Source organism: Scyliorhinus canicula, chromosome 7 (assembly GCF_902713615.1).
Source record: "Scyliorhinus canicula chromosome 7, sScyCan1.1, whole genome shotgun sequence".
In the NCBI taxonomy this organism is placed as follows: Eukaryota; Metazoa; Chordata; class Chondrichthyes; order Carcharhiniformes; family Scyliorhinidae; genus Scyliorhinus; species Scyliorhinus canicula.
The window spans coordinates 89,169,975-89,194,650 of record NC_052152.1 but is presented as its reverse complement, the minus strand read 5'-3'; the positions used below and the strand labels follow the sequence as shown (position 1 = coordinate 89,194,650).

Sequence of the window (24,676 nt, the reverse complement as noted above, 5' to 3'; positions counted from 1 at the left end):
GGTTTCCTCCGTGTGCTCCGGTTTCCTCCCATAATTCAAAGATGTGCAGGTTAGGTGGATTGGCCATGATAAATTGCCCTTAGTGTCCAAAATTGGCCTTGGTGTTGGGTGGGGTTACTGTGTTATGGGGATAGGGTGGAGGTGTTGACCTTGGGTAGGGTGCTCTTTCCAAGAGCCGGTGCAGACTCGATGGGCCGAATGGCCTCCTGCACTGTAAATTCTATGAATAGGACCAAGAAAATTACTCCTGTAATGTTACCTCTGCTATTCTTCAAGAATCTATCCTTGCTCGCCCTCTATTTCTCATCGACATGCTGTCCCTTGGTGACATCCAGAAACATGATGCTAGTTGCTACATGTACGGTGACAACACTTGGCTGTTCCTCACCACCATCTATCCTGACCCTCCACTGTCAGTCTACTCACCTAACACGCAGTACTGGATGAGCAGAAATTGCCTCCATCTAATATTGGGAAGACCAAAGCTATTTTCTTTTGTCCCAGCCACAAACTCTGTTCCTTGACTACCATTCCCATTCCTCTCTCTGCCACTGTCTGAAACTGAGGCGGATCTTTTGCAACCTAGGTGTTGCGTTTCATCCTGAGATGAGCTTCAGACCGTGTATCCACTTCATCAGTTAGATCGCCTACTTCCACTCCAAACCTTCACCAGACTGCTTATACGGCACTGAACCTTTCACCCATGCCATTGCTATCTTTAGACTTGATTCTTCTGAAGCTCTGCTGACCGACCTCCTGCTATCTTCCACCTTTAATCAACTTCTGCTCACTGATGCTCAGTTGGAGTTCTCCTGACCTCAGATTGCTTTGATCCAGACATGGGCAAGAACTCAAGAGGGGAGATGTGAGTGACTGGCCTTGACATCAAGGCAACATTTGACTGAGTGTGACATCAAAGAGTTCTGGAAAAATTGAAGCCAATGGGAATCAGGGGGAAAACTCTCCACTGGTTGAAATCATACATTGCACAAAGAAAAGTGGTGGTGATAGGGGCAGCACGGTGGCGCAATGGGTTAGCCCTGTGCCTCACGGCGCCGAGGTCCCAGGTTCGATCCCGGCTCTGGGTCACTGTCCGTGTGGAGTTTGCATATTCTCCCCGTGTTTGCGTGGGTTTCGCCCCCACAACCCAAAGATGTGCAGGGTAAGTGGATTGGCCATGCTAAATTGCCCCTTAATTGGAAAAAATGAATTGGGTACTCTAAATTTAGAAAATAAAAGTGGTGGTGATTGTTGAAGGCCAAGCAACTCAGTCCCAGGACATCACTGGAGGTAATCCTCAGGGTTTTGGCCTAGGCTCAACCGTCTCCACTTGAGGAGGCAGATGAGACCTTGTTTCAATGACCTTCCTTCCATCATACGTTCAGAAGTGTGGATGTTTGCTGATGATTGCTTAATGTTCAGTAATATTTACTACTCCTCGGATACTGAAACAGTGAGTGTCCATTTGCAGCAAGATGTGGACAATGTCCAGCCTTGGGCTGACAAGTGGCAAGTAACATTCACGTCACACAAATGCCAGGCAATGACCGTCTTCAAGAAGAGAGAATCTAATCCTTTTCTCTTGATATTCAATGGCATTAGCATTGCGGAATCCCAAGATTGTCAGTATCTTTGGGAGGGTGGTTACCATTGATCAGAAATTGAACTGGACAAATACTGTGGCTGTAAGAAGCTCAACACCATCCAGGACAAAACAGCCTGCTTGGTTGGCATCCCATTCACACCTTAAACATTCACCCCCTCCACTACTGATGTACAGTAACAGCAGTGTGTACCATATACAAGGTGCACAGCAGTAACTGGTCAAGCTTCCTTCAGCAGAACCTTACAAACCTCCAACCTCTAAAATTACAAGGGTAGCAGATGCATGGGGACACCACAACCTGACGTGGAACGATATTGCTGTTCCTTCTGTTATTTGACCAAAATCCTGGAAATTTCTGCCTAACCGCACTGTAGATATACTTGCGCTACATGGACAGCAATTCAAGCTATACTTACACCAATTCAAGAAGGCGGCTTACCACCATCTTCTCAAGGGCATTGCAGGATGGGAAATAACCGCTGGCAGAGCCAGTGATGCCCACATCCTGTGAAAGAATAAATAAAAAAAAACATAGTTGGATATTTCTGCAGTTGGATATTTCATAGGATATTGGATATGTATACATGTATACATATATTGTATTCATGTACAATACATGTATACATGTATTGAATACATAGTTGGATATTTCATTCTGCATAGTTGGATATTTCTCCTGCTTGTGAGTATGGTGTGAACTTTGAAGTCAGAATGTTTGTGTGCGGGCGGGGGGGGGGGGGGGGGGGGTGGTATGCATTGTTAATGTTTCCCTTCATTCTAAATATTTGAACGTTAATATCATTTTTAAAAGGTACCATTATTGATTTGGTGGAAGTGTGTCTTCATGTACATAACAGACACCTTCCCCTTTGAGAGAGGTCTTAGGTTCCAGCAGTTCATGTAAAGAAGAAAATAATTTACATTTGTTTAGTACCTTCCACAACCTGAGAAAATTCCAAAGTACTCCTCAGCCATTAAGTACTTTTAAAGTCGAGTCACTGTTGTAATGCAGAAAAATGCAACAGATAACGTACGCATAGCAAGACCTCACAAACAGCCAACGTTCCCCTGAGCTGCAGCAGCAACCTGAAAATTCCCAAGCAGATCACTCACAAGTTGACCCTTTTTCAGCATGTATGCAAAAAACATTAATGGGCTCGGCACTTAGACAGACTGCCCGCGCACACTACTGAAAAACTAGTTGCAAACAGACAATATTGCCCACTTTCAATAATGTTCATCAAGAGATAAATGCTGATCAGAACACCATGAAATGTGCCAAGGGATTTTTTTTTATATCTACCTGAGGAGGCAGATGAGACTTGTTTCAATGCCTCAGCCAAAGGATGGCACCTCCAAAAGTGTAGCATTCCTTCATTGCTGCACTGGAGTATCAGCCTGGCTTACATCTCACATCTCTGAAGTCAGAACCATCCTTCTCAGCAGGGGAGTGCTACCACTGAGTCAAAGTTAATACCTTAATGCACAATTCCTTAGAAAAAGGGGAAATATAAGCTGTATGGAATATGACTTAAGTGGTACAGTAATAAGGATATTTGTATTAATCTTCAAAGACTACTGATAAATATAGAACAAAGTGGGACACTCTGGAGATAACATGACTTGTTGATAGACTTGGATTCATTATGTATAGCTGGGTAGTTGAATTCATTACCTTCTGGTAATTTCAGGCGCTGTGACAGCAATGAGCAGGAGGAGAATTTCTTGCAAGGACCTCGGTCGTGGAGACTGTGAAGGCTGGTTATGGAAGAAAAAGGATGCTAAGAGTTACTTTTCGCAGAAATGGAAGAAGTACTGGGTTGTATTGAAGGATGTCTCTCTGTACTGGTACATGAATGAAGAAGTAAGATCTAATTTAAATCTGTACACTGTGAGGGTATGGGTTCTTGTGTGAGTTTGGGTCTCAGTAAATAGGATTAAAAGAGTTTTTATAATGGAACAAACTTACTTTTAAACCGTATCTTTCATGACCTCATGATGCCCCTAATTAGTGCGTTAAACTAGTGAAGTACTTTTTGAAACTCAAAGAACAACTGTTGAAAATTCTGAGTTGTAAAACGTTAAAGGAATCCTCAATGCAGGGATTTTAATTTGTGAGAAAATATTAGCCCAGATGCGCAGCTACATTCACACACCTGAAGAAAATGTTCTCAAAGAGAGGGAAAATTATTGTGTAATTGGTTTGTGACTCGACTGCAGTTTTCCTTCAGAGGATGTCTTTTTTTTTCTAATTTTCCTCGCAGTAAAGGTTAGTGAACTAACTTAGTGTCTCACAGCTTAGCATGAATTGCCCCATGTGGCGATGTTCATGACTGCATCAGCAGGAGAGGAGGTGAGTGGGAAGTGCAAAGCTTTTACCAAGAGGAACAGTGAAAGAGAGTGAAGGTAGAGTGCAGATCTTGCCAATGGAGCTTGTAATCTGGTCTCTTGTCAGATTGTAGAGTAGCTTTGGACAGATCACTGTAGGTCACTCTAACATTTTAAAGCCCATGTGTCTTACAGGCTCATTAATACAGAGAAAGAAATGGGCGAGCAAGAAGAAAACTTGTAAAATTAAGTCAAGCAGCAAATAGCACACCTTGTAAATAATTGTCCAGAAGGATCCATATGATCTATATTAATTTTGTAATGTAGCTAGTGCTCCAACATTTGTTTGCTTCAGACATTCAGAATTTGTAAAATAAAACATATAAATATTGAAGCACTGATGGAATTGACATTTTATCATTTTCCTCTATATTTTCCACTCCACTTATTTTGCTAATGTTGCTGGTATAGCTTGCTACAGCCAAGCCATATACCAACATGATAAAGAAAATTTGTGTGTATATGTAGTCTATCACAAGTGGCATAGTGAGTTTCTTTCTTTTATCAGTTAAAGAAAGACTGAAGTTGAAATTTAACCTGTTGCATTTTCATTCCTTAAGACTGTACAAATAACAGTACAATTCAGTGAAAAACAGGAACACTTAAATACAGCCTGGATTTCCAGCCTTGAGGCAGGAATCATGAGTTGAGTCATTTTCTGACATAATGGACCTACCTCTTGTCCAGCAGTGCCCACTCACACTGTTTTCATGGCTGGAGCTAGGGATGGCCTGGAGTCAGAACCACCACCAAAGCAGGCCCGGGGTGAGAACAGAGGCAAGTGGAGGCAGATTAACTGGCCCACCCCATTTATTGGGACATAAACCCAGTTTTGTAAAACTGTTAGACCTATAGCCCTCATTCCTCATCCACCTCCATACACCCATGCATCCTTCATATCAAGAAGCCCCCTTCATACTGCCATTCCATCTCCATACTCTCTCTGTACACTCCTGCTGTCTCCACCTTGACAGAACCCATGAGCTGTATAATAACATTGAAAAGTCTTGAAGATACCCATGTAACTGGGTTTTACGACATCAAAATAGAAAAACAGCCATTCAAAAATATTTTCTAAAAATCTTAATCCTACCGACTGCTCATAAAAATGTCAATCAAAAAAAACTCTCAGTCCCTTTGAAACCTGTATCAACAACTCCTGCTCAGCTGAATCCATTAGCTGGGTTTTGAGCTCAGTCAAGCATAGAATAATAGAACTTACAGTGCATAAGGAGGCCATTCAGCCGCTCGGGTCCACACCGGCCCTTGGAAAGAGCACCCTAATTAAGCCCCATGCTGCACCCTATCCCCCTTTATCCCTGTAATCCACCTAACCTTTTTGGACACTAAGGGCAATTTATCATGGCCAATGCACCTAACCTGCACATCTTTGGACTGTGGGAGGAAACCGGAGCACCCGGAGGAAACCCACGTACACATGGGGAGAACGTGCAGACTCCACACAGACAGTGACCCAAGCCAGAATTGAACCTGGGACCCTGGAGCTGTGAAGCAACTGTGCTAACTGCTATGCTACCGTGCTGCCCATAATGGGATTCCACTGCATAGCCATTTCAACAAAACCTCCGGAGCTGAGTACGTTGGACAACTGTTGCACTACTTCAAAGACTGAACAGATGGATGGACTGTCAATCAAAGAAAAAATAAAATCACAGAGGGATACTGACACATTAAAGAATGAATTTCAATATTGTTGAATGCAGAAGAGCAAGCCATCCACTGGATAAAGAAACCTAATGCATTTAAACACACATGATGCTGGTAAACATAATAGTCACTTATCTTTTCTAAACAAAGTATTATCATTAGCCAGTTTATTAAAAACATATGTAATTTATACACAACTAAATTATGGCCTGTGAAGTTGTCAGTTTCTTGAAAAGCTTGTTGCCTCCAACTAAGCTTCTTCCTAGAAAAGCAAGGGGTCTAAAATGCACACCTCATAATGGGTTAAGCGATGGCAGGATTGCTGCATCTGGACTGCCTATTTGTTGCTTATCCAGGGACGATGAAAATTCCACAAGTTGGGAATTTGGACAGGAATCCTAGAATTGGGTCCCACCATCATTTTTAAATCCTGTCCACCTCTGTTCCAGTGCAGATGGAGTCAAGAAAATGTGGCCCTAACGTGCAACACTCATTATTTACCTCATTAATCTCAGTCTGGTAAAACAGAAATACATTTGTTACCGTTATTATTTGTAGCATATTGCATTGGGGTTAGATGTTGCAAATCTGGAACTTAACTAGAAAAACTCTTAACTACCAGAAATTGGAAACAAGGACAGTTCATTTTGGAAACACACGTTGAGCATAAATACAACACTGGTTGCTTCTTTTTCTTGCTATTTTTCATTGCAAAGATCAGTTTCATTCATGATCAGTTTTTTATCAGTTTTTCTGCTAACCTCGGCAAACTGGGAAAATAATATCCTAGTATCACTAAAAGCTGTTTATGAGAGCTTAATTTTGAAGCCACATGTTCAAACAGTTGGTCTCAATGCAATGACAGGATTGTAAAATCTTTCGGGCAAAATGGTGGCGCAGTGGTTAGCACTGTTATCTCACGACGCCGAGGTCCCAGGTTCGATCCCAGCCCTGGGTCACTATCCGTGTGGAGTTTGTACATTCTCCCTGTGTTTGCGTAGGTTTCACCCCACAGCCCAAAGGTGTGCAGGGTAGGTGGATTGGCCACGCTAAATTGCCCTTTAATTGGAAAAAATGAACTGGGTACTCTAAATTTCTTTTTTTTTTAAAGAAAAAAAAATGTAAAAAGACTTCTCGAAAATACAAGTTCAACACATTGAACATTTGACAGTTGATACAGAAATGAAAAATTATACAACAGAAAATATTCAACAAAGTTTTTTTTAAATTTTCTTCAGGATGAGAAGGCCGAGGGATTTATCTGCCTATCTGAGTTCAAAATTGACAGAGCAAGTGAATGTCGGAAAAAGTAGTAAGTATTATGGCAGTGATGGTCTGATGATCGCACTCATCCTTGACTTTATAAAAAGGAAATGAATGTAACGTGACCTACTATTCAGCAACCAATTAATATCGGTTGGCATAGCCTGATGGCCCCCCCTGTTCACTGCCTCTGCTCCCTCTCCCTTTCTGATTCAGAATTCCCAGAATATGGTCAGCATCTCCTGCACATGGGCTATTTTTTCCATACTATTTCCTTCTCTGCTTTTTCTGCTGTTACTCTAATCTATTGGGTTACATGCAGATAAGTGCAAAAGGGGAGAAAAATATTAAATTATTATATGATATAAACCTGCAGGCTCAAATACAATTGATGGGTACCCAGTATACACTGATTTTCATCAGCAAGTATGGCCACACACCAAAATTGATAGTTTTCTGCAGTAATCCAGTCCACCTTAATAACTGCGGGTAGTAAATGTAATGCTAGATTTTAGACCATCTGAAATATAAAATTGGAATAATGAAAATTAGTCTGAAATTTCAAAATATATTATAGTGCTGCAGAATATAAGGAAATATAAGAGCAAATTTTCCACTCTGGAGAAGCGATGCAACTGAACTCAAGGCGGGATAAGTCCATACACACACAAATGTACTGTAATTGCCTTGGAAGTTTAACTTCCAATTTGCGCTGCCCACAAATGTCTCTCTCAGTGATCTCCGCGTTGGAGGCTTGGGCTAGACATGCACTTCTTACTGACACTTACCTTAGAGTTGTTGCACCATTTGATCTCTGGTGTAATTTAGTGATAAACAGCACAACCTAACCTACCCCACCTCCTCCCCCAAACCTCAAACCACCCCCAACCCAATCTCGCTGACCCGACTACCTACATCCCTTGACCTGACTATCCACATGTCACCAACTCAATTACTGACTCCAGTCCCCAACCATTCCCTCACCCACCCACCACGCATTCACTCACTCTCATTCTCTCACTCATCCCTTCACTCACTCATCCACACACCTACTCAGTCAGTCACCTATTCACTCACCCAGCTACACACTCACTCACTCACGCACACACTCACTCACTTCTGGCTTGACTACAGCAGCCGATACCATAAAATGTGTCCTCCCCACTGCTTCACTTCACCAATTTTCTCCTGGATTGCTGCACTGAGACTTTGTTGCTTTAAAATGGGTCAAATCCCTCCTGCATGTGTGCAAAACGTTGAGCATGCAATGACCTCCACACTCAACAGCAATATCCACAGCATCGCTATTGATTGGAATATCTGGCCCATTATATGTAGTGTATAATGCACAAACATTTTTAAAATATAATTTAAAGTAAAAGACAATAATCAATCTAAAGCAAAACTCTGAATGGGAAAAAACGGGTTTGTATTTTTTCAAGCTTCTTATTTTTTGTTTGACACTATCAGATTAGTTTGTTGGCTTTGCTCAGTTGCTAGACTAATATTTTGAGAAAGAAGGGTCATGGGGCCAACATTCAGCACTTGATCATATAAACTTCTAATTTTAGAGTATTCTTTTGCCTTCCAATATGGAGTTTTCAGAGAGCTGAATGAACTATAAAATAAACATACTGGATTTACTATGTCAAGCTGGTTGCATAGGAGTTTAGAAAACAGGCCCTGCGATTGGAAGCTGGCAGCACTTGTTTGGGCACCTAACACAATGTATTGGCTGGTAGTGCTGTAGCAAAAGAATGCTGCATTTCAAAGGTGCTGTCCTACAAATGAGAGGTTAAACCAAGGCCCAATCGCATGTTCTGGTTCAGTTGCAATTAAAGAATCCATAGCACCATGGGAGGGAGTTTTCCAATGTTTTAGCTAACGTTTCTCCTTCAAACAACACCAGCCAAAACAGATTGATTGGTCACTTCTTTCATTGCTGCTTGGGTTCTTGCTGTTTGTCCGTTTTCAGTCGTGGGAGCAGGAGCTGAAGTTCATTTTCTATGAACTACGTTGAGATACTTCTGAGAGGTATGATGAGAATAATTGATGCAAGTCTTTAGTTTTTTCAGTCTAACTGTTCTTCCCTTTCAAAAAATAGCATTGAATGCATCATACTATTATCACAGTTAGATAAATGTTCAGGCAATGTTAGGTTGCCAACTTAATATGGGTTATTGCTCATTATTAAATCTAATATGGCCTGCCTTCTTAATGGTTCTAGGACAAATCATTGCAGAGACTATCCTAAACAAACTCAAGAAATGTTCTGCATTTCTGACATGAGCTAGTCTGCTCATCTCACTTTCAATGAAAATTTAAAATCTCCCATGAAATCCATTCTGCCTTTACAACAGGCTTGTCCAATCTCTGCATTAATACATTCTCACACTTCACAGCTGCTACCGAGGTGGGGGAGGGGTCCTTTTTTACTTTTTTAATTCTACTCATAAGGCTCCACTGTCTGCTTGCCTCTCATTATTCCCTCTTTTAGCATAGATGGAATTTCATCTTTAATATCAACTGTTCCTCAATTGGTAGCACCCTCATTCTGAGGCACAAGGTGCTGAGATTATGTCCCAAACCAGGACTTGATCATAGCTGACATTCTAGTGCAGCTCTGAGGGAGCACTGCACTGTCGGAGGTGCCATATTTTGGATGACATATTGAAATAGTGCCCCATTTGCCCACTCAGGTAAATGCAAAAGATCCCATTACTATTACATAGAAGAGCAGGGTAGTTCTCTCCAATGTTCTGCCCAATATTTATCCACATCGAGAAACAAATTAACTGATTATTATCACATTGCTGTTTGTGGGTGTTTGTTGTGCTCAAATTGGCTGCAATCTTTCTTACATCACAACACTTCAAAAAGGATGTTATATTGGCCATAAAGCACTTTGAGAAGTCTCATTATCATGAAAAGCGCTGTATAAAATCCAAGTCTTTCTTTCTTTAATCAGTCAAGCCAGTCTGGGTAGCACTGTTGCTTCACAGCACTAGGTTCCCAGGTTCGATTCCCGGCTTGGGGCACTGTCTGTGTGGAGTCTGCATGTTCTCCCGTGTCTGAGTGGGTTCCCTCTGGGTGCTTTGGTTTCCTCCCACAAGTCCCGAAAGACGTGCTTGTTAGGTGAATTGGACATTCTGTGGCAAAATTCTCCGACCCCCAGCAGGGTCGGAGAATCGCCTGGGGCCGTCGAAAATCCCGCCCCCGCCGTGGCAGAGATTCTCCACCACCCGGGAATTGGTGCGGGCGGGAATCACGCCCCGCCGATCGGCGTGACGTCCGCGCCGATTGGTGAGGCCGCTGCGGCGATTCTCCGGCCCGCGATGGTCCAAAGTCCCCCCGCTGGGAGGCCTCTCCCGCCGCCGAGGTTTGAACCACCTCTGGTGGCGGCGGGATCGGCGGCGTGACCGGGCCCCCGTGGTCCTGGGGGGGGCGCGGGGCGATCGGACCCCGGGGGGTACCCCCACGGTGGCCAGGCCCGCGATCGGGGCCCCCCGATCGGCAGGCGGGCCAGTGCCTTGGGGGCACTCTTTCTCCTCCGCCGCCGCCACAGCCTCCGCCATGGCGGAAGCGGAAGAGAATCCCCCAGCGCGCATGCGCCGGTGGCAAACCGGCGCAGGCCTTTCGGCCAGCCCCGGCGGCGGGCCTGAAAGGCAACTGGTGCCGGTTTTGGCGCCAGTCGGTGTGGTGCTGACCGCTCCGGAGTGGGTCTAGCCCCTAAAGGTGCGGAGAATTCCACACCTTTGGGGAGGCCCGATGCCTGAGTGGTTGGCGCCACTCCCCTACACCGGGACCCCCCGTCCCGCCGGGAGGGGAGAATGCTGCCCCTGAATTCAACCTCTGTGTACCCAAATAGGTGCCAGAATGTGGCAACTCGGGGCTTTTCACAGTAACTTCATTGCAGTGTTAATGCAAGCCTACTTGTGACAATAAAGATTTTTTTTTTACCCGATATCCTACCTTCCTGTGAATCTTGTTGTCTGGATCATTCTTAACATGTGGGCTGGACAGTCAGCAGGCTATTTGACTGTGAGGATAAGATAGTAAACCCCAATTCCATCCCCGCCATTGCATTCCAGCAGGCTTAATGGATAACAATAGGGAATTGTGACCATTTTCCCCTTACCCCTTCAGCCTGAAAGACATGGAAAAATGTAGTTAGCCAGCAGAAAGAATCATTTAATGTCAATGTTTAATGTTCACCGTTAGTGAAATACTTTCAAAAACTGAGAGTAATTAAATATTTTTAATGTGTAAATAACATAAAAGGGTTTGTGGTTTTTATTTTATGTATCTCTCTTTAACAGTGCATTCAAAGCATGCCATCCAAAGATTAAAAGTTTCTACTTTGCAGCGGATAATATGGATGATATGAACAGGTATGTACAAACCACAACAAAATGATTCCGATTAGTTGCAGAGGCAATTTGGGACAACATTCAATCACTTGTATTTATGACTGATACAAATTTACTACTTCTTTCTCAGCAGATTCCCACAAGTGACAAAAAATAACCATCACCTATTTACTAGATTAAATATAAAGGGTAGTTTCACAATTACAATTGCACAAAGATTCAGCCAGTGAGAGCACAATATCCTCATTCCTAATGCCACGTTAATATAACCTGGGAGATCGTAAATACAGATTGACTTTCACCAAAGTATTTAATTACAGCTAAATGCAAACATGGAGCATTCAACAGGAGCAAATACAGAAAGAAAAGTTTGCAATGAATTGATAGTCACCACTATTTACATTTCGCATGGGCGGACAGTCAAAGTTGCAAATGTGGAAGGGAGAATAGCAGCGACAATTGCTGTTCACAATCTTTGAGCTGTTCAGCTTCAACATTCTTGAATCACTGCTTTTCCAAATGCCATTCAAAAATTGACACAGAAGTTCCAGGCACAGTAGTAACTAATGAGACAGTGATGCAATACAAACAGCTGCTACTATGATTCTGTTAATAGCCTCTGCCCCATATTCCAGCCCAGAATGTGTGACTTAAAACTTTCAACTTCCTAGACTGATAACCAGATTGCTGGATTCCACCTCATGAATGGAGGATTTATTTTAGGCAGCCTGATTATATTATAAATATCTCCATAAATAAGGCCACTCATATGCAGAATGTTGTCTTCATCATGTTAAGAAACACGGAGGGCTATGTATCAGCCAAACTACGTTAATACAACATGCCTTTTATAACTATGTGGTCTGCCTCCTCTGAGAAAGCTATTTGTAGTTAAACAGAACGTCTCCTTTAATTTTGAGGACCAGATCATCTTTTATTTATTGATGTGACAGCTTGCTGCAGCCTTCTATCTGATCTGTCAGGAGAATGCAATAACTGCAGTTTTTTCTCAGTATCCTGTTTTTTAACTGCTCACTTTATTGGATGCTTGGTTACCAGACAAACTGAACAATGTTATGATCTGTAAATACAAATACAATGATCAAGACTGATTATATACAAGTGAAAGTTAGAGGTTGTGTCTAGTGTACACCATCTCATAAAGAACATCAAGTGTTCAGAAGGGTCTAGGCATCAAAAACATATAAGGCTTCAACATTTTCCAGAAGAATGCATGTCATATATCATTCTCAGTCCTTAGCAATTTTAAGCTACACTGTCAAAGCTGCTATCTTTAAGATGGAACATTAAACCGAGGTCTCATCTTGTCCTCGTGGATGGGTATAAAAGATCTCGTGGCATTCTTTGAACAATATAACAAAATTTCTTCCTACTGTTTTAAACTAATGTTCTTTCTGTGTTACTGTTGCATACGGTGATTAATAGACTAATGTTTTCTTCAATGTGTTCCTAGTGACACACTTGGTGGAGACACTAGTTTGTGTTCATGGTAGGAGGGCAAATGAGGACATCATACCATGGGCAACTTTCATCTCATGCTTAGCCATAGGACTACTTCCACAAGATTTTCCTTAGCGCCTGGTTTTTCAACACTTGTTACGCTCCAAAATGACAGCTGTGGCACGTGCTCACTTCTGGTGCAAGCCACATCAGCTGCTATTTTGATGAGATGTCAGTGTGTCCACAGTGAATGTGTGTTTGAAGTCTGCAGAGTACGCAGATCACAAGGTCAATCACCATGTAACACTAATTTGATGCCAGTCTTGCCATTTTGGACAGTGTTCCAATAAATGCTATTTCTTAAATTCACAAAGCTGAACACTTTGTTCAGCAGCAGGAATGACCTCCAACCCATACTATTTAAAGGAATTACCAGCTACTTTCAGGTTGGTTGCTGATTGATTTCTACTGGCTCTTGCTGCAACTACAGAAATATTTGGAGGTTTCCAGAGATGTTTCAAGATGCTGCAGTTCACAGGGTATCAGGCGGCATATGTTATAGGACATTGTCCTGGCTTCAATGATTCTGGACAAACAATGAGCTCCCGGACGTGGGTGCAATGGCATGCATTCCCCTTGGACTACACTGTGAAAGAGAGAATGGGAAGAGGCGACACAGGGCAGGATAAGGTGCAGAAAGAGGGAAGAGAAAGAGTGTGGGAAGGGTTCTAAACAGGAAGTCATATCGGTTCAGGGTGTTCAAAAGCAGCTTTTCTACCTGTACATCAGTGTAGAGGAGTGTCAGATCTCTGCTCCAGGAAGGAGAGGTGAGGAGGGAGAGAGAGGGACGAGGGAGAAAGAGAGACAGAGAGAGACAGGGAGGAGGGAGAGGCATAGGAAGGAGGGAGGGGGACACAGGAAGGAGGGAGGGAGACACAGATGAAGGAGAGAGAGTCATAGGGAGGAGGTAGAGAGACAGATGAAGGAAGGAGCGATGATAGTTGGATTGTGAGGAGGAGGGGAGAGAGATACAAAGCGAAGGCGGAGGGAAAGAGAGAGGTAGGGGACTCGTCCTGTAGAAATTTTGTGATTCTGTAACATTCTCACCTGCTGCAGCCACAAGCACAACCTCAGAATAATTTAAGGCAGGACTGCCAGTGACTGTGAAGGACACAGTCCGCAGCTGCACATGAGGTCCCCGAAAAGTGAGAGGACACGCACCCCACACCATCAGGGTCTTGGCCCATTGGGAGCAGAGCATCGAGGGAGGGCCTCAGGTGACGCCCTGAGGATGTCCCGACGGCGTGTGGTGTACTCCTTGAGAATGTTGTGGGGGTGGAGTATCCAATTCCGCCCGCCCCCAATTCCGGCATAAAAATGGATTCTCCGGCCAATCGCTGCACGCGATTTTGGCATCGCCGATCGAAGAATCCCGCCCTCTGCATTAATCAGAACTGAGTGCATTTATTCTCTCATTCTGCTTCATGCTGCATAATCTCGGCATCGTAAGTGCACAGCCTTTGCCACCACTAAAGGGTGAGCAGCTGGTGAGCAGGGAAAGTAAGGGCCAAAGTAACCAACTCTGCCTCTTTCTGGCTAGGCTTCCATGAATAACTAATCCAATTACAGCACGACGATACACAACCGCCAATTTCCCATTCATCAATCCACATTAGGACATCAGGTTCATGCTTACTGCGCCTGCTGCCAATCCTCTGGTGCACCACCTCATTAATCTAGTAATTTGTTGGAGAACAAAGTGCTAGGTGGATGTGACAGCCTGAAAACTGCTTTGAACTCCTCAGTGGGCAACCGAGTTTGTCCGAGGCTAGCACCACTTAACAGTCATCATTACCACTTACAGTTAGCCTAAACTACTTAAAGCAAGTCTCTCTGCCTCTGAAGGTGCATTCTGGCTGCAGCAAGTTCTGGAAATATTTGTGGAAGAGAGTGTGAGCAGGGGGAAGAGCAAATTATGGTGCGACCAAGGTTGTTCTCAGGTTCTCTGCTGCAGCACTGGATGCCTAGGTGGCCCTTTTGCTTTTTTGGCCTGGAGTAAGGAAAGGGAGGATGAAAGGTGACCTACTGCCAGTGCTGGGGAAGGGGAATAGGAGCTCTTTCTCTTTTCTAGTGTCCTCTGCATCATTGTGATTTTTTTCCTTGCTGAGGAGTCTACTAGTAGAAGCTGTAGGAGGGAGAAAGAGAGGCTTATTGATCCGAATTAGCAATTTGACAAGGGTCTTTTGCAGATTGTTGGTGACTTTATTGTCACAGAAGCGAAAGGGGCGGCAGCAAACAAGTACACAGCCTCCAGGCAGCTGCAGTTGAATTTGGATCAATCCGACACTCTCTCCCCCTCCCACAGATCCCAGTAGTGGACTCTCAAAAGTGGAAAGTCACACCGGAAAGTCACACTGACGCAGAGCATGCCAGAAGAGAGAAAAAGCACCCTTCCCCTTCTCCAGCGTTGGCAGTAGGTCATCTTACATCTTCTCTTTCCTTACTTGGGGCCACAGAAGCAAATAAAAAAGCAGAACGCCATCACATGGGCTTCAGGCATTTGCAGCTACCAGCAGGAGCCAGAAGCAAACACAAACTGTAGTACTTGAGAATATATTGTTTCTTTTTTGTTTCTTTTTTATTTAAAGTACCCAATTCATTTATTGTTCCAATTAAGGGATAATTTTCGTGGCCAATCCACCTACCCTGCACATCTTTGAGTTGTGACCCACGCAGACAGGGGGAGAATGTGCAAACTCCACACGGACAGTGACCCTGGGCCGGGATTGAACCCAGGTCCTTCGCACTGTGAGGCAGCAGAATATTTTGTTCATTAACAATCAACAATACCTTTATACAAAAAAGATGAAAACAAACTGCTTAACAATCCATATATCACATTAACCATTAACCGACAAGGAAAAGGCACCATGCCATACACACAGGCAGAATATCGGTACAAACACAAACCCACAATAGTGGATTTAGACAAAGAAAACCAAATATACGTCAAACATTAAACAGTCAACAATGCAATCAACCCGCCGTGCTCTCCTCCTCCTGTAGCTCCCAACAACAGAATCACATCAGTTGAAAGCCGCTTAGGAATCGCACAACAATACACGGCAAAGCCATACTGACGCAGAGCTTAGCGGAAGAGAGAGAGAGAGCACTCCTTTCTGGTCTCCAGGCCTGCAGCAGGCAAACACATGGCCTCCAAGCATCAAACAGTAAACAGTCATCTGTACAGTAACTCTCGCCTCTCCTGCACCCTCCCCGCAGCTCCAACAGTGGACTCTCATCAGTGGAAAGCCACTCAGGTGATGATAATACACCGTAAAAGTCACACTGATACAGAGCATGGCAGAAGATCGCGCCACCACTGGCAGTAGGTTACAGACTACAGGACACAGAAGCAAAACAGAAGCATCACTGTAGCCGACAAACACACGGTCTCTAGACATCAAATAGTAAACAATCAAAAGTACAAAAGCAAATACACAGCTTCCAGACATTAAACATAAATGGCAACAGTACAAAAATTCTGCAGTAATCTGCACATCTTCCAGACAATAAACAGTGAACAGTCATCAGCACAATAAAGCCACCTGCAATCTGCAAAGGCATTTCTCCAAGATCTTCAAGTTTCTCAGTGGAATCGGGCCGCCACTCGGCTTCCACCCTGGCCTTGATCCAGGCCACAGGCCACAGAAGTAAAAGAGGCGGTAGCAAGCAAACACATGGCTTCCAGACATAAAACATTGAACAGTCAGCAACACAACAAAGACACCAATAATCTGCAAGAGCAGTTCCTCAATACCTTCAGCTGGTTGCTCAGTTGGATCGGGCCACCATCCTTCCCCTCCTTAAGCACCGCCACCAGGTCACATGACTTCCATCCTGTTCTTGGTCCAGGCAACAGAAGTAAAAGGAGACAGTAGCAAGCAAACACATGGCTTCCAGATTTTGAACATTGAACAGTCAGCAATACAACAGAGGCAGCAGCAAGCTGCAAGGGTAGTTCTTCATACCTCCAGCAAGATGCTCAGTAGAATCGGGGCCGCCACCCTTCCCCTTCGTCAGCACAGGCAGTAGATTCCTTACTCCAGGCCACAGAAGCAAAAGAGGAGGCACCAGACAGACACACAGCTGCCAGGTAGCTGAAAAAGTATTCAGGTCATTCCGCCTCCCCCCCCCCCCCCCACCCCCCACAGCTCCCAGCAGCAGACTATCAAATGCAGGAACAATTATTACCTGAAAGTCAAACTAACATAGAGCACAGCAGAAGACTGAAAGTGCAAATCTTCCCCTTCTGCAGACTGGCAGGAGGCCTGCCTACATCCTCCCTTTGCATTATTCCAGGCTACAGAAACAGAAGAGGCAGCAGCAAACAAACAATAGGCCTTCAGGCATTTTGCAGCCAAAAGCGGGAGCACACAGAAAACACAATCTGCAGCCACTTAAGAATGGTCATCAGTAATAAAAAAAAAACGCACGGTATCACTCCTCGCAAGGTCCTCTGCAGAAACAGAGGGTAAACCTGAGAATTTGTTATCATGTCCAGAACTTTGTCGTAGAAATGACCTGTCCATCAATTTGCTAATTGCGCCACGTATCAGGGCCATTCTCCATTCAGGAGCCATATCTGTGCAGGCCCTCCCAATACTGCCCAATCTCACCAGAACTAAATCCTGGCATCCACATATTGCACTAGTGCTCAAGGTGCAGTTGAATATCTTGGCTTCAAGCCTGTTTTTTTTTTTGAATATTTTTATTGCCATTTTTCAGATTTTACACAATAACAACTTAACATATATTGCACCTGCTAATTTACATGTTGTGACGTCACTTATTTACAAATGTTTACATACATTCTCTCCATCTGCCCCCCCCCCCCCACACACACACCTTGTTGGTAGTCTGGTTCTTCAGTGGCACCAACATTTGCCCTGGGTGTCATCCTCTCCTCTTTTCTGCGGTTTTCATTGTTGTCTTTACGAGTTTGGGGGGGGTGTAGCCTGCCCCTTCCCCTTCTGTTTCTCCCTGTGACTCCCTTGAGTTCCCTCCTCACTTCCTCTCCCCTTCCGCCTCTGCTCCTCTCTATTGTAAGTGTTCTTATCTACTCTCCTCAGTAACATCCCCCCCTCCCCCACCCTGCCCCTCTCTTCCTAGTCTTGACTTCGAACAGGTCTTGGAACAGGCTGATGAATAGTCCCATGCTTTGAGGAAATCTTCATCTGACCCTCGGATGGTGTATTTGATCTTCTCCAAGTGGAGAAATTCTGACAGGTCTGCCAGCCAGTCAGCAGCTGTGGATGGTGCTGCTGATCGCCAGCCGAGCAGGATTCTCGGCATGCAATTAAGGAAGCAAAGGCCAGGGCGTCGGCCCTCTTCCCCACGTGACGTTCTGGCTGGTCTGAGACCCCGAAGACTGCCACTCTCGGGCACAGCTCCACCCTCACCCCCACAAGCCTGGACATTGCCTCATAGAAGGGTGTCCAGAACCCGACAAGTCTGGGGCAGGCCCTGAACATGTGGGCGTGGTTGGCCGGGCCTTCCTGGCACCGTTTGCATTTATCCTCCATGTCCAGGTAGAACCTGTTCATTCTGGATCTTGTCAGATGAGTTCTGTGCAACACTTTAAACTGCATGAGGCTTAACCTTGTGGGAGGGGGTGGAGTTGGCCTTATTTAGTGCTTCGCTCTAGAATCCCCAACCCACTTCTGTCCCGGGTTCGTCCTCCCATTTGTGACTGGCTCCGTCCAGTGGTGTCCTTGTCATTTCCAGCAACCGTCCATAGATATGCCCACAGTACCCCCTCTCCTTACTGTCCATTTTATTACATCTTCCAGTAAAGTGTCTCTCCGGGCCGCAGGGTAGCTTGTCGTCTCCTTGTGGAGAAAGTGTTTGATTTGAAGGTGCCTGAGTTCCTGTCCTGTCAGTAGCTTCAGATCTTCCGTCAGTTTGCCCAGGGTCCAGAGTCTGTCCCCTATGTAAAAGTCCCTGACCGCTAGCATCCCCTCGTTCTGTCTCCATGTTTTTAAAGTAGCGACTAGCATGGCTGGTGGGAATTTGTGGTTGCCGTAGATGGGGGCCATGGAAGACATGTTGGTTAAACCGAAGTGCTATCTCTTCTGGTTCCATGTTCTTAAAGTGGCTACCACCACTAGGCAGGATGTGTATTTTGATGGGAGAGGGGGATGGGACGCTGCCGTGGTGAGGGCCCAGAGCGTCGTTCCTTTGCAGGAGGATTCCTCCATCCTCACCCATTCCATGTTGGGTTCTCATATGCAACCCCTCACTCTTTTGACTGTGACTGCCCAGTGGTATTAGTGCAGGTTAAGGGGGTGGGGGGGGGTGCAGGCCATCCATATTTTTCCTCCTTTGTAGTGTGGGCTTTGGGATCCTTGGGTTCTTTCTCCCCCCACCTCCAGAAAATCGCCACAAACGATCAATTTGTCTATCCCTTGGAAAAAGGCCTTGGGTATGGATATGAACAGGAAGAGGAACCTCGGCAGTCCATTCATCTTGATCATCTGCACTCTCCCTGCCAAGGAAAGCGGGAGTGCATCCCATCTCTGTAGGTCCTTTTTAACTTCCTCCGCCAGACTGATCAGCTTCCACTTGTGGATCTGTGTCCAGTCGTGGGCTACCTGGATCCCCAGGTAGCAGAATTTGCTTTGGGCTCATTTGATAGACCCCCAGCTCAGTTCCTCCCCCATTTGGGTTCACCAGGAATGCCTTACTCTTGCCCAAGTTGAGTTTGTAACCCGAGAAGGCCCCGGACTCTTCTGGGAGCTTCATGATTATCTTCAAGCCATTCTGCAGGTCCGAGAAGCAGGTCATCCACATAGAGTGAGACTCTGCCCCTCTTCGGATGCCCTTCCAGCCTCTCACGTCCCACAGAGCTATCGCCAGGGGATCGATTTCCAGGGTGAACAGGAGTGGGGACAGTGCGCATCCCTGTCTTATGCCTCTGTGCAGCTGGAAATATTCAGAGTTGGTGGTGTTGGTCCAAACGCTCGCCTTGGTGGCATCGTTGCACCCACGAGTTGAACCCCGTCACTAGCCCAAATCACTCCAGTACCTCAATGATCTAGTTCCATTCGAATCTGTTGAAGGCCTTTTTCTGCGTCCAGGGAGATGATCACCTCTGGTGTTCTCTCCCCAGATGGGGTCATTATTACGTTCAGCAGCCACCTGATATTCGCAGTTAGCTGTCTACTCTTGCTAAAGCCTGTCAGGTCCTCTGTAACTACCTCAGGGACGCAGTTCTCCAGTCTGTTAGCGAGAACTTTCGTGAGGATCCTCGCGTCTACATTGAGCAGCAAAATGGGTCTATCTGATCCGAATTCTGTCGGGTCTTTGTCTTTTTTGGGTATCAGTGATATCGTGGCCTGTGTTAAAGTTGGAGGCAGGGTGCCCCTTGCTAGCGAATCTGCGAACATTTCCCAGGGGTGTGGGGCCAGGGCTGGTGAGAGTTTTTTATACACGTCCCTGCCTGCATGGAGCTGTTGGTCTCCGTGATCTCTCCCAGTCCTATTGGTGCTTCCAGCTCTCTCCCCCCCCCCCCCCCCCCTCTGCCCCGCCTATCGTCCCCCACGACTGACATGACCAGTCCATCAAGGAACCGTTTCAGCCCCAGTAGAAGATCTCAAATGCTCGGTTGACCTTTTTTGTTTTGGCTAACCCTCCACCTCTGCTGTGCTTTACCTGCGATATCTCCCTCGTGGTTACCTATTGGTGAGCCAGTAGGCAGCTAGCCTTTTTTTTTGTGTTTGTAGAAGGTCCCTCGTGTCTGGCAGAGTTGGTGTACCGCCTTCCAGGTGGATAGCAAGTTAAAGTCCATTTGCAGCTTTTCCTCTCCGTCAGAAGCTCTAGTCGGGGCCTCGGTGAATTATTTGTTGACCTCCAGGATGGAGTCAGTCAGTTATTATTTAGCTGCCCTGTCTTCCCTGTCCCTATGTACCTTGTAGGCTATAATCTCTCCCCTAATCGCCACCTTCAGTGCCTCCGAGAACGTGGAAGGTGAGACGTCCCCATTCTGGTTGTTAGCGGTGTACACACCTATGGCCTGTGATATTTTCTGGCAGAAGACCTTACCAACTAAAAGGTCCAACCTCCACGTGGGGTATTGGGCACAGCCTGTCTCCAACCTCACATCCAGGTAATGTGGAGCGTGCTCGGAGATGACTATCGCAGAGTATTCCTCCCTTACTATTTCTGGAAGCACCGATTTCCCCACTGCAAAGAAGTCAATCCATGTGTATACTTTGTGCCCTGGTGAAAAGAACGAGAATTCCTTCTCACCAATGTGCAGGAACCACCATGGGTCCATTTCCCCCATCAGTTCCATGAATGCTCCCAGTTCCCTAGCTATGCCTGTCTTTTTCCTCGTTCTGGGGCTCGATCGCTCCATAAGTGGATCCTGTACCCAATTGAAGTTGCCCCTGTGATCAGTCGGTGTGTGTTGATGTTGGGGATTTCCGCCATGCTCTTTTTTATGAAATCTGTGTCATCACAGTTCGGGCACACACACGTTTACCAGAACTATCGGTGCCCCGTCAAGGACATCGCTGACCATGACGTACCATACCCCTGGGTCCTTAACCGTCCTCATCGCCGTGAACACCGTCCTCTTACTAATCAGTTTGGCTACCCCCCAGTCCTCATACTGTAACATGAGTGATACGTCTGTTCCACCCAGCCCTTCCTTACCCGCAGTCGGTCTCCTCCCTCAGGTGTGCTTCCTGTGGGAAGACTATATCGGCTTTCAAACTTCTCGAATGGGCGAAGACTCTGGATCTTTTCACTGGGCCGTTAAGTCCTCTGACCTTGCAGGTGATAATCCTGGTGGGGGGTTTTTGTCCTCCTGTTCCTGCGGGATTAACTATACTGACCTGGTGGACATGCCCCTGCACTCCTTTGTTAGCGGGGCGTCCAAAATGGCCACGGTCACCATACACACCATGAGGCCGAGCACCTGCGCTCCGGGGTTTCCCTTTGTCCAGCGGGTATGCAGCATGGCTGCCAACTGTATGTACACCACGTGAGTGGGCCCCTGCATGCTGGGCTCTCCCTTTGTTTAGGGACCCTTCAAAGTGGCTGCTTATGGAGCCATCTTGTTCCCTCAACCTACACCTTGCTTGCTGAAGCCAATCCAAAAACCAACCCTTTCTTCCCATCATGTTGGCACATTAGTTAGCACTACTGCCTCACAGCTCCAGGGACCCGGGTTCAATTCTGGCCTCGGGTGATTGTGGAGTTTGCACTTTCTCCCCGTGTCTGGTGGGTTTCCTCCGGGTGCTCCAGTTTCTTCCAAAGATGTGCAGGTTAGGTGGATTGGTCATGCTAAAAATGCCCTTAATGTCCAAAAGGTTAGGTGGGGTGACAGGGATAGCGTGGAGGAGTGGGCTTAAACAGTGGGCTCTTATAGAATCATAGACTCATTGAATTTACAGTGCAGAAGGAGGCCATTCGACCCATCGAGTCAGCACCAGCGCGTGGAAAGAGCACCCACACAGCCCACACCTCCAGCCTATCCCAGTAATCCCACCTAACGTTTTTGGACACTTTTTTTAAAAATATATTTTTATTTTTCTCCTTTTTCACATTTTCTCCCAAATTTATACCCACCAACAATAAACAATAAGTAGTAACAAATATAATGTCAATACCCATATCAACAACAACAATCCCATCCTCCCACCAAACTCACCAACAGAATCCTGCATGTTAACATAAACAAATAACAAAGAGGAATTGGGAATCACCTATAGCCACCATTAACACGCACAGTCCACCTACCCTCAACCCATTCAGCTCCCCACCGCTGCCTAATGTTCGATGTTATCCAATTCTTGAAAGTGCATAATGAATAACGCCCATGAATTGTAGAACCCCTCCATCCTTCCCCTCAGTTCAAACTTAACCTTCTCAAGGGTCAAGAATTCCAACAGGTCCCCCTGCCACGCCAGGCACAGGGTGGAGAGATTGCTCTCCATCCCAACAGGAGCAGCAGATCCAATGCCCCTGAGTTGCATGCCCATTTTCAATCCCCATAGCAGCCATTGTGCTTGGTTCCCATTTTTAACTAGGTGGTTGAAGGGCACTCACGTGACCTCCCGCTGGGGAGCCAGTTAGATCACGAGAGGCCATTTGATGAAAATGAAATGAAATGAAAATCGCTTATTGTCACGAGTAGGCTTCAATTAAGTTACTGTGAAAAGCCCCTAGTCGCCACATTCCGGCGCCTGTCCGGGGAGGCTGGTACGGGAATCGAACCGTGCTGCTGGCCTGCTTGGTCTGCTTTAAAAGCCAGCGATTTAGCCTGGTGAGCTAAACCAGTGATAGGGCGAGATTGGTGTTAATTGGTACCTTGCTATGTTCGGGCGAGATCTGGACACGCCAAGGGGAGCGGGCAGTTAGATCAGAACCCGATCAGTGCCCAGCAAGGATCCCGTTTTCAGCCTTTCCCATGATCTAGCCAGCTCACACGGATCTGCGTTGGACACAACGCAGCCATTAGATCACGTCCTACATGTCTTGTGCGCCTCTTCGGATACACTGAGGGAGAATTCAGAATGTCCTAACAAGCACATCTAGTGTGGCAACTAGGAGATTTTCACAGTAACTTTATTGCATTGTTAATGTAAGCCTACTTGTGACACGAATAAAGATTATTTTTATTATTATTGTATTGCTCAGAGGCTCCTATGGTTGGTTGTATACAGCTACTGCACTACAACCTGCTGTAAAGTAACTGCACAAACCAGTGCTGCCTTTGCATTGCTGGAGCCTATCTAATTGACTCCCATTGAAAAGCATAGTAATTGTTCGTGATTTTGCCATTTGTTGGGTTTCGTTGGAACAGGCGTTGGATGAGATGCCACACGCAAAATGCATGAGTCCCAAATGTATCCTGTTCATTGCATTACAAACAGCTACTTGACCTCTACCCCAGTACAGTTGAGCACTGAAAGTTTTTCAGGCCTCTGTCAGTTTAATTCAGTTTAATCAGGTGCTGCCAATCAATCCTGATTCAAGGATCAATTGGCCTGACACCATCAACATCACAGATACAGCACCCGCTAGAATCTATATGGTATTCATCCAAGCACCAAGATCTTAACTAATTCTTCATTAAAAGGATTCTACTTCATTTAACTTCCATGTTACACAGTCTGAGTAGCTCATGACTGCCCTTTTGAAATGGAGCTCCAGGAGCTTAATTCATTATTGCAAGTCTTTCCCAACAAAAAATCTATTCATGTCACATTGGTAGAATATTACACCCTTAGTCCTTGCTGCAACAGCGGGGCCATTTACGGATCTGAATCTGATTCTCTGTATGATCTTTACCGGAGTTAATCAACTGATATTTCAGTTCTAGGCCCTGTCCAGTTAGGGAGGGTGAGCAGATGACATGTCTGTTCATTCAAAGGGACCAGGGCCTCTGTTAGAACAGCTCACCAGGATTTTAACTTTGGAGGTCACAACACCCACACAAGTGGAGAGGAGACTTGGGATGGCTGCTCCCCAGGTCCCTCACTCTTCAACCTGGAAGTATAGCTGTGGGTCTGAGGAACTGCAGTGAGGTGATCTTTTGCAAGGACAGGAGGAAATGGATGACCTCTCTATTCAAGCAGACATGAATGGAAGTGGCAGTGGAGGTCAGCAGCTGAAGTGTGATCCTACCAAACTAGAAAGGGTACATCAAGAGGATCTGTGTCACCAGGAGGCCATGGCTGGTAAGTGGTGTAGCACTTTCAGATGTCTAGAACCACACTCTTGACATTTACAAGGTTCTCTCGGACAGCACTCCTCAGAACAACATACCTTGCAGCTCCAATCATTTCTCTCTCTGCAGGCACTTCCCCTATGCCTGTGCTATTGCTCCTCAGCAACAGTGGAACTGCAT

General features: G+C 45.6%; 1 protein-coding gene across 1 annotated transcript in view; it reads left to right on the top strand.

The window, feature by feature from the left end:
* cnksr2a (connector enhancer of kinase suppressor of Ras 2a) overlaps positions 1-24,676 on the top strand; it is a 709,037-nt gene that overhangs the window by 549,374 nt on the left and 134,987 nt on the right. The window contains exons 17-19 of the mRNA XM_038802429.1: positions 3,298-3,470; positions 6,901-6,974; positions 11,245-11,316. Coding sequence (XP_038658357.1) covers positions 3,298-3,470; positions 6,901-6,974; positions 11,245-11,316 — 319 coding nt within the window. The remainder of the gene's footprint in view (positions 1-3,297; positions 3,471-6,900; positions 6,975-11,244; positions 11,317-24,676) is intronic.